The sequence below is a fragment of the Varroa jacobsoni genome, unplaced genomic scaffold (assembly GCF_002532875.2).
Source record: "Varroa jacobsoni isolate VJ856 unplaced genomic scaffold, vjacob_1.0 contig00045, whole genome shotgun sequence".
NCBI classification, from domain to species: domain Eukaryota; kingdom Metazoa; phylum Arthropoda; class Arachnida; order Mesostigmata; family Varroidae; genus Varroa; species Varroa jacobsoni.
The window spans coordinates 189638-203527 of record NW_019214399.1 but is presented as its reverse complement, the minus strand read 5'-3'; the positions used below and the strand labels follow the sequence as shown (position 1 = coordinate 203527).

The window sequence follows — 13890 nt, the reverse complement described above, 5'->3', positions numbered from 1 at the left end:
CGCCAAGAACTATACAAAGTCACGCGGTAAAAAAGTAGTTAAATTGTTGCATTTGGTCTTCGTTTACCCAAATGAATTTTCCCTATTCTCGGTAATTTTTTAAGTTCTTATTTATCTATTATCCAGCTGTATACCGTGATTTAGGTGTTTCTAATTTACAGTAGTGTGCATATGTTAGAGTCATATAGTTCTTACCCTTTTAAATTTGTCTAAAAATAGCAGTTGTCGTGCACGTCACCGAAACGACGGCGTGTTTTATGTATGCCAATTAGACTCCAGCCTTTTGGCACCATTTTTTGACCGCCATCCATCAAAACGCATTTTTTCCACGGTATCCAATGGATTTAATTAATCAGCGGGCTTCATCAATGAATAAAAATTAGAGGTAAGTGTGGCTGCAAATGGATCTCTCTGTTTAAATTTGTGATGGGAATATGCTGGATGATCGCCTGCCTCAACTCACCCTTATATATAAATATCTTTTAAGGTGTACTTTGTTGCCATCAGGTACTTCTTATGGAGCCCCACTTAGTTCCTTTTTAGCCCCTTACTTTATCCCGAGTATATGAACAGATACCCGTCAAAGAGTTTAATAACGAAAAAAAATAATGGGACAGAAAAAACTGACACAGCGGATTATCAATGCAATTGAAATGAACTTTGCAGTTTAACACGTTGGCACAAAGAAACTCCGGAGTAGTGTTAGATAACTGTTCCGGGCCTTTCATTAAGATCCCTTTCCCGAAAGGACAAGGCGCAGAACTTCTAATTTTAATAGATGACACACACATATTACGAGCCCATATCTTACTCGTGGACCCCAGCTGTGCATGATATATAATGCGTTTGCTTCTCCTAGAAAAAAACATCCTAAATGTCGTTAACCTCGTTCTTTTTCAGCAAACTTTCGCCGAGATCATACAGAAGTGGCGTCTTTATGCACTAAACTTAAACATCCCTGAGGCGCCTAAGTTTATCAGACAAGTTTAGTAAGTTCTCAAACACTGTTTAGAGCCGGGGATTCCAGCAATTCGAGGGTTAACTAAGAAAATAATTAATTTGTTAGGTTTAACTCTTAAAAAATCTAAAGCAATTAGAAAGAAGATCAACTTAAAATATTAAAGAATATTATTTTTTATTATTGATTTGTAAACTCTCCTGGTAAGCGAGTGATTAGTCAAAGTGAACCGTTATCACGAGAGCAAACAACGGTCCGTAGGAGAAAGCAGTTGTCAACATCCTTCCGCTAGTACCCTACGTGTTGGTACATATAACGAATGGAGACAGCCAGTTGGTCTGGATACTGAAAATCATCACAGAATATAGAAAATGATTTTTTTTTTCTCTCAAATGATCATCTTAGGGTTTACAAGGGTTCGACGATAACATGGCCAAGAGGGAAACATCGAATTGTGTGTGCACTCATTCCATTTTGTTACTGTTTTTTTGTAACTAACCCATAATACACTATCTTCTTTATTTTATTTGAGGTAATTGTTATACTATATAATAGTAATTGTTGCTGTAACAATGTTTTTTAGAGTCGAAACCTGGGCAGAACCAAGCTACTGTTGTAAATATTGGCGGCCACCAACGATGCTGGTGGTAACCACTCATTCAATGAGAGAGGTTTTCGGACGCTTTTTCCGTCCACCGCTGCGACCCCTTCAATACAATTGTGGTCTGGACTGGGTCGCGCATTCATTGAATTGGAATGATATCTGGTGTCTATTACACGTTCCGATATATAATCCGCGGTTATATATCGACATATAAGTACACCATAACGCTTAGTCTCAGATGATGTTATTATCAAAGATATTGTCAGACCGTTACGAAATACGTTGGTTTAACTATCCTTGTACATCTAAGGAAGTATCATTTATGCTCTGAATGACGCTGGCGTCATTCGCTCATTTTTTTACTATTGTTTTTTTTTATATATATATATATATATATATTCTGGCAACTTGACTAGATATGAATACTCTAAACTATTTATTTTATTTCTTGATATGCAGTAGCAATGACGCCAACAACGATAGACTTGATTACTGTAATAATGTCTAGTTGAGCAGCGGCAATATCGTTCCTAGCACGCCGTTCGAACACACGTTTTTTACGTCTTACTGCGTTGAGGCGCATAGAACGCCCATTCTTTTTGTCAATGATCTGAACGTGATCGATGACTCACGGGTCAAATGATACTATTATGTATGGAATACAATGAAAATTTATAGCTGCGCTATATTAAAATTAATTTATGGTTGATTTTATGCAGTACGGAAGGTAGTTTTGAAGCTAGCTTTTTGAACAATTTTCTGCATCTTTACGTTCTTGTCGAACAACCTTTATCTAATTATTCAATCGTAAAATCATAAATGTAAAAACAGTAGTCACCTGTACACTCGATACGTGTCCCATTTGAAGAACGAGGCCGTCTATTGACCCGTTTTCGCTGCCTCAAGTGACTCTTTTCTAACCGGCGCGGTGCTAGGAACTGGCAAACTGCCCAGTCAATCATTTATCGTAGTCTGGGCCTACGGCGCTTGAGTAAAGAGATAGGATTTAGTGGCGTCGGAAGAGATCGCTAAGTTAGCGTTGTTGGTTTGCTGGTATTCTGGCAGAGTACAACGATTTATATGTCTAATGTGACTATCGAATGGGTGAGCTAAAAGCCAACACATTTATATTTATCTTGTTCTTTGCAGACTTCGCTTATATTTTCCCAGTATTATCCCAATTGACCAAAGGTGAATCACCGGAATCCACGACGTCACTTAACAAACGTGAAGGTAATTGCAGCTGACAAGTGTGCCTCTCTCGACAAATCTTTCTACCTCTTGGCCAATGACTTGAAGAGCATGTATACGTACGACAAAGAGCAAAACAGAAATGTATATGGAGACTCTGAATGTGTCTCGAGGCCTTAACTTCATATCGTATGGCGTGCCGGAACCGCATATGTTCCTTTGCATGTTTAACTGTGGCCAACAGCTTCACTAACTAGTTTTTTTCCCACGAAATAGTGTTTATCATGTATTTGTTTGTTTTGGTTTGTATTGAGAACCAAAAAAGAACGAGCGACGGATTCAAGCTTATATAAAATACAAAATAGTAAACTTTTGTTTGAAAAATACAGTATTTCAAATGTGTGCCACATTCGACGGAAACGACGCTCGTCGATCCAGTGTGATGTCTCCTAATGACCAAGTAGCATAAACTAATACCGGTTAACATTATGTATCAGCATCATTTTTCGGCATAATGAGAGAAAATGTCTGATTTAATAGAATCTCTTTGTTGAATGAAACCGGCACACAGAAAATTAAGCGTTTCCGACATAGTTCAGAACTTCATATAGGGTGACCCATTTCACATATAACTATTTCGATAGGTCATAAATGATACTAGCTAGGTGCAAAATATCGGCTGTATATTGTAAACTTGCCGTTATATGATGTCACAAACACGACAGCATCGCCATTTTTACAATGTTAAAAGAAAACATGGTGTTCGAAATGCTTCTTTAAATGGGACCTAAGTGCAAAATGTAATATCTTATATATCCGTTTCATTGCCCAGCTTTAGAAAGTTCAGTCTTAGAAATGTTGCTTTATAGGGAAGGGTCCGACTACAGTGAATTCCCATAAACGAGGCAGCAAGAATACGGATGCCCTGGTGTCTTTCTTCGTCAGCGTTTTGAATGTATAATGGCAGGTGGGGCATCGTCTAGATCGAGCCGTATGCTGTCTAATCAAAACTCGTTCAGTTCAGGTTGCAGAAAGCCTTTTAACATGTACCTACAATAATAACCAGTGAAAGTTATATTGAATAATATAACTTAGTTGGTAATATACTTTTCCGCAGATACCTAGATCTTAGGCTGTGATAGAAATCTTTGAAATACCTTCGTTTCAAAGTGAGAAAACCTAAGGGAGCGAACGGCGTATCTCCCAAAGTGTTATTAAATCAAGCTATTTTCTTCCTTTTTTGATATGCTGTAGATCTTCGCAATAAAGTAAATTCTAGCTTTTTATAGACCCACTAGAAAATTGCTTCATTTACTGGACTGTATCATTGCTCTCGAGGTGTAAAACAGCCTACTTCTAATTCGTTCGATGCTTACGTCCGGCGCCTGTGTGTATCGTGTTAGCCGACTGGTTCCCAGCGCGTCCACATCAGGACTGTCGGTCCTTTCTAAATTTAGCAACCGAACACCTTAATAGAACAGCTGTTTACTTGTTTGGTGCGTAAATGGTATCAGCTTTTATTCATTTCTATCTATACTGCTCTACTTTTGTTTCAACTTGTTTCGCCTCGTTAGGATACAATTCGTTTCATGGTCAACGGAATTGTGTGTCAGATTCGGGCTTCGAAGACAGATGTTCTAGACAAAGACAAGGTGCATTTTCGAAACGACGGTTTTACCGACTTCTACCGAGTTTAAACATTTACTAAGTAACTCTGAATATTTGCGATTTTTACTTGCGACAGCTCTACGACACGAGCAGTCGAAGCTGGTTTACTAAGCGCAAAAATGGCGTCTTAGATTCAAAGACCCTAAAAAGAAGTGTCAAGTTAACTTATTGTTAAGATATATCTATATACTGCTATATCTTATTCAGAAAGACACTTATGACATACGGAGCTGTTTAATCGAGTTTTACGAAATTAATAAGGGAATACTTCTTTCCTCGATAGCGCCTTCACAGGTTCTGCGATATGCGAATAAATATAGTTATATACTCAATCTGCTCTTTGCAGTCCAGGCTGAAGCATCCAGAAACCTTCAGTGCTCTGAAGGAAACGAAGATTTTCGGAGACGAGCCTTTGAAAGTGTTGTATAAGCAGGGAGACTCCATAACGGAAGGGAAGAACCGAATCTTAGGAGAAATACGACAAGTTGAATGACTTCCAACAAAGCGATCGGACAAGCGTTGGGGCTACTGAAGGAATATTGGCTGCTATATATCTGATTAGTTAGCATTTTGTTATGTATCTGAAAAAGACAGTACTCGTGCATGCCGAAATCGGCCGGCCTAACTGGATTGTCGCCAACACTTTATCATCGGTCCTTAAACACTCGTGTAAAAAATCGCTTCTCACCTGGTATCGTAAGCTGACCTCTCACGTCAAACAAATATCCTTGTGTATTACGTGCTCAAATTCGACGTAACCACAGTTATATGTTATTTTTTTTCTTTGCTTTTCAACCTGCTATGTTATTCAGATCGCTTCATGCCTTAGCGTTCATCATGCCTAAAGGTCACAAACTTGTGCATGAGACCCATTTCCATGATTGACGGAGTTCCGACATTGTGTAGCAGCAATCGTGCTCGATTTTCTGAGGGATTTAAACGATCCATGTAAAGCAAGATTTGCCCATGGCAATGGGCCACCTTTCTGTTGGGTGTAAAACTGCTCGATTTAACCTGAACCGGTAGATCATCTATTTATATGAACTGGATGTCTATACAGAACATTGGATTGTGGATGACCTTGTCTGCTCATGTCTAAACTTTCATTTACCAGAAACTGCATTGGCTTTTTATATTTCCGATAACTCATACTTCGTGTGAGTGAAACTTCTGCACCTTTACTTGTAAGTATAGCTATAGTACTAAACAAAATAAGAGCAGAAAAACCACCAAAAATTGCCATATGTGATATTTTTATTCAACAATATTAAATATGACAATCCATAAAGCCTTTACTTCATGTAGAAATAAGCGTGGACCTTGCCAAAATATCCCATATAGCCCAGGTCGATGCAGTTTTCTATAGGGTTTAACCTCCAATGGCATTAAGATTCCTATGTAATATTAGGTTTTCCGGGAAATAATAGCGTTTTCTTCTATATCGCAGCCAAATAAATACATATCGTTAGCATATTACTTCATCATTTTCAGTAAAAATCCTAGCGGTGTACAACATTTCAAAGAGCCATGAGTAAATGAAGGAGTGTAACACCCGCCATAGTAAAACAAAACTGCTATTACGTCTATAGTAATAAAGACTCATAACGCGAATAATAAATGTGTCACACCCCACGCCAAGGCTATAATATTGTTCACGTTCGACAACACTCCTCCGCGCCTAATATAAACCTACTAGGCCTTATACCTATTTCTGTACGTGCATTCACACTCGAAGGCCATAATTGATATTTACGAACTACTGCAAGCCCTACATTGGGGTCGTTTTTTTTTACAGTTGACCCAGTAAAAACTCATTTTAGAGCCAGTTCGAGCATACCGTTAAACCTATACTCGGTGAAACGGGGGAGCTAACGAAACAAAGATGCCGTCTTCATTTACCTCTCCTATGTTTTTTCCGACCCACAATCGTTCTCCTCACAAGAAACAACTTTTGAAGGAACGGTTGTGGCGGCAATGAAAATACCGTCTTTCTTGCCAGCTGCAGACGTGCAAACGCTTCCTCGTCCGTTATTATTTTCGCTACAAGGCCCACTCTATGTAGCGCTGGCGGCCATAGTGCTCACAATCTTCTGAGAACCAACTGAAGTTCGAGCAAAAAAAATGCTGCAGCTAGCCACATTGCATATATTTTCTATATTACGTTGCGAACTAAAACGCACCCTTACGCAAGTGACTATAGGCTAATTGGGAAGTTGAAGCCGTGTCAAGCAGACGCAGAAAATGTCGAAGTTAAAAAAATATTCAGAGGACGTTACTTTCGGATTCGTTTAAGCAAATTTTGATTTTTTTTTTAGGTTAGGATGATGCCTAAACACATGTGCTGTACAATAGTACTGGGTAGTTAGGTAAGACGCTTGGATAATTTCGCCATTTTCATAGGCTTCCAATGACACCAGCGTAACTGACCTTACAAACATTTTTCATAAGGTTTCTTCTGCGTCATTATTAATATTGTCTCATTCTGTCTCGCTAAGAAGCGATCAGAACAGTGGCTGATATGCTTCGAAGGCAGCAAGCTCCTAATAGCATCATCTTTTAAGCAAATCAACTGAATTTCTCATAAAAATTGCCCCTTATTGACACACTTTACCGTATTGCCGACATATGCAAAAAATGTCTAGTTTCGTTTAGACACTGGCAGTCTTCTCTTAGTCTTTTTTCTACAGAGCTTACTTCGCCAACGCTTTTACACGTGCTTTTTTCACAACGACATCGCCAGCGGTTCGGGTTTTAGCGGCTTCTAGGTCATGAGGCGCCGCCTAGCCGTCCTTTTCCGCGGCCTAAAAAGGCCCACAGGATCGTCTAGCTCTGAGGTTAAGCGTCATTTGTTCGACGTCTTTCAAAGTAGCAGGCTTTTGATATGTATACGTCTAAGCATAGAATTTCTCTGCTTTAAAAAAGAGGAATCTGTAAATGACCCGCATGGGTCTCCGGCATCGACGGCGACAATCGCTCAAAGTAGATCCAAAGGAACTGAACGGCTTCTAGATAAAACCAACCGGGTCGTTGTGTCGATTTGTATCCATTATATAATGTTTAATCTGCGATATTTAACCGACGATATTGTAGAGGCTCGACTGCTCTCACCAACGCGGTATAATACGTTACCACTTTTGAATGTAGCCAACAGATCTCATGTACTGTATTGTTTAATTAGATGCTTTTAATCAAAAACTCCATTCAGCCACTGATTGGTACTGTCCTAATTAGTAAACGTTTGTAGATGTCGCATCGCTGGTCAGAAAAATGCTGCTTTATATATATATCACCGCTGAAAATTTGGTCCGCAAATTTTCCGAGTTACTCATACAACCGTTAGTGTCAATTTTCGCAAAAAATATCCATACTGATAATACTGTCACCTGAATCATATTTACTCATCATCCAGGCTTGCAAGATAAGGCCATTGGCGTATCCATGCAAGTACTATTCCAGCGATTGGCATGGCACGACATAGGCCGATCGTTGCCTGATAACGTCACGGCGGTCACAACATGCTCATTGGTCCGTCCTCTACACGAAGTTGGAAAAGGTTTGAAAGTCTGTCACTTCATCGCCTTTACGCACGCTACGATTAAATATGGCGACAGGTTTTCAGAAATCGCCGGATTGAAGGAACTGCGATACGGCCATTGAGTGCAACAAAAAAATAATATCCAGGGCGAAATGAGACTCCTCGGACGGTTCAAGAAAAAAAAGTATTTTGGTAGTTTGAAAGAGAGAATAATATAAGTAACTATTCTCAAACCCTCAACAATAATTTTTCAAATTACGTCAAAGCGCCCGGAAACTATTTTCTCACTTTGTATATGAGTTGGGCTTTATGTTTTATTGTTCGAAGCAAAATTTGGCAGATCCAGTAACTGTATCGTGGTTAACCGCAGGACGACTTAGTGGACGTGCATTAATGTGAACCAAAACATATTGTCCTTTTTTAAGCGTTAAGACTAAATTCATCGAAGCTATTACTAGATCTACCCGTTGCTTGAACCTAAAGTTGCTGTTACTGTTAAGGCTTCAATTGGCTCTCAATTTCACTTACTTTTAACGTCCCACAAAACCTTCTGCTGTTCACAAACGAAGTGATCACGATACCAACAATACCGATCTCGAACTATAAAGTACAGGTTAACAAATTCCCGAAAATTCGAAAATTTAAGTTATATTTAATCAAAATGTAAATTCTATCAGATTCAGAATTCGGACATAGGATTCAGTACGGTATAGTCGTAAACGAATTTTCCAAGCTTATTTCTATGACCGTACAAGCGTAGGAAGATGGCCTGTTTTATGCCTTAGACCAGAACTCGCAGGTATATATGTTTGGTCTCTTAAAATTTATTCTTTAGTCTCGAGTACGTGTTAATCTTCTGCTCAGAAGTTTTTCGAATGAAAAGTACGAGATGCGTACGCTTGGTTTCATAGAATAGTAGTCTTTTCGACAAAAAAATACAGCAGTTCCCATTTTTGTTAAGCTACATAGGCCTACCTTACCACGCCGAGTTTATACATAACCTGGAACTGTCCGACACGATAGAGGTACATGTGCGAAACTATACAGATTGTGTAAAATCGTCTTTCCTATTCGTCAATTCTCCTTAGGATTCTAAACCTATCCTTGCTTATTTTTCTGTGCTGTATCGTACCGAAATAACAAGGGGGACTAACTCAGGCTTTTTTTCTGTTTCAGTGGAATCGCAGATTCTTGAGAAATACATCATCCCGTTATGGAAGTTGTTGAGGCTTGCTCCAGTTAGCATTAAGCATTAACGAGTAATTTTGGTGTCGCCGTAACTGTGTAAGTGCTAAGCTTACTCGTTCTATCATGCGTCCCGGGGCTTATTTACTACTTTTTTTTTTTACAGACAGACTAGTAGAATTTAACATTTTTCAAAAGAAGCCTACCAAAATAATGGTCGGGCTACGATCTTAAGGTATTAGCTGTCTGTAATAGAAGGTCCATTGGAACAGCCGCCGATTTTTGAACGGACCCTAGCAGCCGACAGGTAAAACTATATTTGGTATTTTTCGACATAGAAAACGTGTTACAATTGGGCGACTGAAACTACAGTTCGAGTCGAGGCAGACACCTCGGCCTGCTCTGTTGCCTGACTAGAGCACAAAAACAATCGAAATTTCCCAAACGAATGAGAAATAACACAGGTTGAACGAAGGGTCGAATCTGCTAATTTAAAACCATTGTTGAAAATTCATTTGAATTTAGAATATAATTAACTTCAGGCGACGGTTACAACACAATGCTACTTGAAGCTTCGCGTAGTCCAAAATTAAATAGTAAATTTACCTGCAGGAAACCTAATTATTACATGGTAGAAGAGCCTGTTTAATTTTGGAGACAGGCCAGAGACCTAAATCGATTCAGAACAGCAGTGCCAAGCATAAAATTCGAAGTGTTTATTATAGTTTAAAAAAAATGTGTATATATATATATATATATGTTATTTACGAGTGATTTATATATATATATATATACGTATTTTTACAAGGTGGGGCAAGAGTCTGCTGATAGTTTGAAAAAATGTCATTTGACAGTTTGGCTTTTCAAGGTGCGTTTTTTTATTCTTATTTTCGCTACATGTTAGCAACCTACTACTTTTGTTAACGGAAATCTTCGCCCCACCCTATAGTGATTTACCTTTGCGGCTATTGACTATTTGTGTGTGCTTACCTATCAATACTCATCGCCTTAATTGTGAAGACGGACGAGGTCACTGTTAATAACGAAATAAAATTGGTAATTCGACAGTACAATGCGCCGAACGGCCAATGCGAATGCATCATAAACACGGCGTTAAAAATCACATTGAACATGGCCGTCGTCAGGTCAGCCACTGATAGATTCACTAGAAAATAGTTTGTCACCGTTCGCATTCTCTGATGGGCGAGTACAATCCAGATAACGATCGCATTGCCGAGTATTCCTGCGAACACTATTAATGAAAAGCACATGATGAACGTTACCTGCTGCCACATTGGCAGAAGAAATGTCAGACTTGATCCACCCTCAACATAGCCGGGAAAGCTTGAGTTGCCAAGACTTGTCAAGTCCGTGATGTTGCCATCAGCGCTGGTGACGTTGTCAAACAACGATACGCAATCGGCTGGTACTTCGGCGGCAGGTGACGTTGTTGATAGCGAATCATTGAGGGCTTTCAAACACCGGCTCACCGTCGTGTTGAGGGCAACGGCTGCCAGCTGATTCATCGTGAAGGTCATTTCGTTAACCTTGGCCCTTGTGGACGCTCTGTGGAAACCTGCACAATTTTACTCACTTCTTCGGCCTCCTTGTAATTTATTAGTTCCGCTCTCCTTTTCTATTTAGTACTTCTGTATCTACGCGTTTTCTGTTTTTCTGTCGGGTCGCAGCTGCAGCGCACAAACAGAGATAGATGTGATTTTGAGGGAAATGAAGAAATCGAGTAAGTTGTCGTCACCCCTGTAAGATCTTCTTGCATTAAAGTATCTCGATCTTGCTCGACGTCCTTTGATTATCTTACCCCGTTCTATTAGTCGCTTTGTTGTCGGATTGGGCGTGGACGTAAAAACGGCATCTTGAGCGTCGTCTAGGGAACAGTAAGAGATGTCCGCACCGACGACAATGACAGCGATAGAAAAAGAGAAGCAACAGACACACCTCAACTCCCACCTTTGCTAGCTTTCGGAGCGTGCGGATGAGTTGCAGCTCCCTAAGTGTACTGTAATTTTTCCTGGCTATCAATTTGTGCAAGTTCTTGTGAATTTTTCTTCTTGTGGCAGCTTTGGCCTCTGATTTCAGCGGATTTGTAGGCGCTTCCTCGCGTTTCGCCTAGGTTTTTGATCCGTTTCAACAAAGAGCGGTATGAGCTACGTATAACTTTTCTTTTTGCTTATGTGCTGCTGGTGGTGTTTATCGGTTTCTCATAGGCTTTGCGTCTATCGATTCTTCTTCGCCTCAACCTAGGCGATGCTTCGTTCGCTACAAAATCGTTTCCGAGCCTGCCGGACTGTCTTGTGACGCAAAGGTCTCTGAATTCAAAAGCAGCAAGAGTGATGGTAGGGGTGACTCAGACTCGTCCTCTCTCTGAATACAACATGCGTCAATGCAGAGCAACTAGAACTCCATAAGATTCACGAGCTCACTCAGTTCTCTAGACCTTCTCGTTCATCACTGACAGCGCTAATAGAGTAATCCGGTTGAAAGATAGAACACACACACGCAGCCTCGATTGCTGGAGCATGACTCTGTCCTCTGTGAAGACGTCTTGATGCTTTCTCCTAAAATTGAAGCGTCGTTTTTATGCGCGTTCGCGCGATCTTGATCAAAGTTACTCTCTGTTCGTGTCTCTCGTGCTAAGCTGAAACGGCACATGAGGATTGCTACAAACGAGAGGAACCCTCTTGTCTTCGTAGCGGAGTTACGATGAGAACACAGAAAGAAATCACTTTCGAGATGCGTGGATATCAATCAGGTATGGAAAGTTCAAACTACGAAATGCAGAACTCAGAAATTGACAATTGTTCCTGGTCGGACAGACGGTCGGATAAACGAATCCGATAGATTGCATCGCTACCGAGAGTAGATAACGAATATGCCTCATCGTCAGCGGAACCCCAGCGTTTGGTTGTTGAGCTTAAACACACAGCATTATAACCTCGTAGTTGAAATAGTGAAATTAGCTGCCAACGCTTGTTGAAATGGCGCGGTCGCGCAACGATACTGGTTAAAGCGATGCACTTAACGCTGGCGCTCACTCGAAAACACGCGCTGTACGGTTAGCAGTTGCTTTCATGCGATTCGGTACTCGTCCTGCAGGCTTGTTGTCCTTTTCTAACAGTCTGTGTGTTAAACGACGTTGTTAGTAACGCAAGCTAGCTGATAAGAACATCTTTTATGTATCCGTTTTAGCTGAAATTGTTTTAGGTGTCGCCTTTTTTAGCTAACCAATAAACACTCTAATGAAATGACGTACGACCGTAAGCGCCGCTGACGACAGCTCAACACCATTGAGTATGCAACGTCTATACCCTGGTAATCTGGGGATGGCTGAAATGAAGTGATTATTGTTCATCAACGACTTCTGAACCAAGAGCCGAAACGACATACAACGATCGATATGAGGGTAGTCTTCTGAGGATAGATAAGCGTCATCTGCAAAGTTTTTTTCTATTAAATCAGTCCGAATAGCGGGATCTGCAGAAATTTTTTTTAGCATCGATTTTTAGATCTGCACAGCAGCCCTTTTAGAAAGAGAAGGCTTAGATCGATACGACAGGAAGCTTGATATGAACTAAATAACCGAAGCAGATAGTATAGCTTCACAAGCGTAATGCTGATGACTCCTAATGGAAACCACTTTACATGTTTCCTATAATAGGAACAAACAGTTGGCCACAAGCTCTGATTAGTCACTTTTCGCTCGCGTGTTGATGACAGTGTGGTTCAACGCTTAGAGATGGCGGGACCTGTTCGTGAGAAGGAATCGTGGCACATTTATCACATTCGCAAGAATGGAACAAATCACAAGTACATGAGTGTTGAGACACAGCAAAAAATGCCACCGCATATAGAAGAGTGCATAGAACGATCACAAAATAAAAGCGAAGAAAACAACAACTGCCGGTGTTGTTGGCCTTTTTAGCCCTCGAATTTATGCCGGGTACTGATGGCTAAGTTCCTGACGCACGGACTCACAAGGTCGCAGTATTCAACAGGCAATATTATTCTCGATCTTTTATCTTCGATGCTTTCTCTAGACGGCCATGGTAGTAGCGAGAATTACGTTAACACAGGATCCTTGTCTTAAACCGTAGCTTGACGTATTCAAGTATCGCGTCATAGTTCAGAAGGCGTAACAACTGCACCATTCATTGTTTACCGAAATGTAACTTTGCGTCGTCGTCGCTCAACGTTGAGAAACGATCCGTGCGTTATCACTCCATCCACAGCTATACTTTCATGCCAGTGTTGACTAACGTTAGACGCTTGCGTCGGAGATGCGTCTGAATTTTACCTGAATCAATCACCTTGCTCGCGCACACACGGTCATAAACAGGTGCAAGGAGATTATTCGCTGTTGATTTTATCCCAATCGTCTGATCGCTCGTGGCTTTACAACTCGTCACTCAGATCAAAGCAGTCCGATACTCGCACAGCTGGGCTCCGAGACGGTTCGAGTGCGGAAAGCAAAGGGAACTTATCAGTAACATCATGTTATACCTGCGTTAAGACGCGGTCCAGCCTAGCACACCTGTTTCATGGGTACTAACGCAACTAAACAGGGCGTTCATGGGAGGCAATTTGCCTATCGACGTCAAATGTCGAATGTTACCTGATAGCGGGGCTGGTTAACGGACAGGCATCTTTTCCGATGGGTTGTAGTAACAACTATGGCATAGGCGGATTAGTTTCCAAATAAGTAATTTTCGCTGAATCACTTTATGCAACACG

The 13890-nt window shown here is 40.6% G+C and overlaps 1 protein-coding gene across 1 annotated transcript; it reads right to left on the bottom strand.

Moving 5' to 3' along the window:
• Positions 1–1151: 1151 nt before the first annotated feature.
• Positions 1152–12383, bottom strand: LOC111270645 (tachykinin-like peptides receptor 86C). Its single transcript, XM_022850988.2, has 2 exons — positions 10132–12383; positions 1152–1303 (listed from the first exon to the last, which is right to left on the bottom strand). The coding sequence occupies exons 1-2, from the start codon at positions 10677–10679 to the stop codon at positions 1255–1257; spliced, it is 597 nt and encodes a 198-aa protein (XP_022706723.1). The 5' UTR covers positions 10680–12383; the 3' UTR covers positions 1152–1254.
• Between the last annotated feature and the right edge of the window lie 1507 nt (positions 12384–13890).

Bases quoted from the DNA above. Each gene is read 5' to 3' on its own strand.
- LOC111270645 (XM_022850988.2), bottom strand. From the start codon at position 10,679: ATGACCTTCACGATGAATCAGCTGGCAGCCGTTGCCCTCAACACGACG. The intron at 1,304-10,131 runs GTAAGCACACAC...GATGATTTTCAG, and splicing joins AAGGCGATGAGTATTGATAG to TATCCAGACCAACTGGCTGT.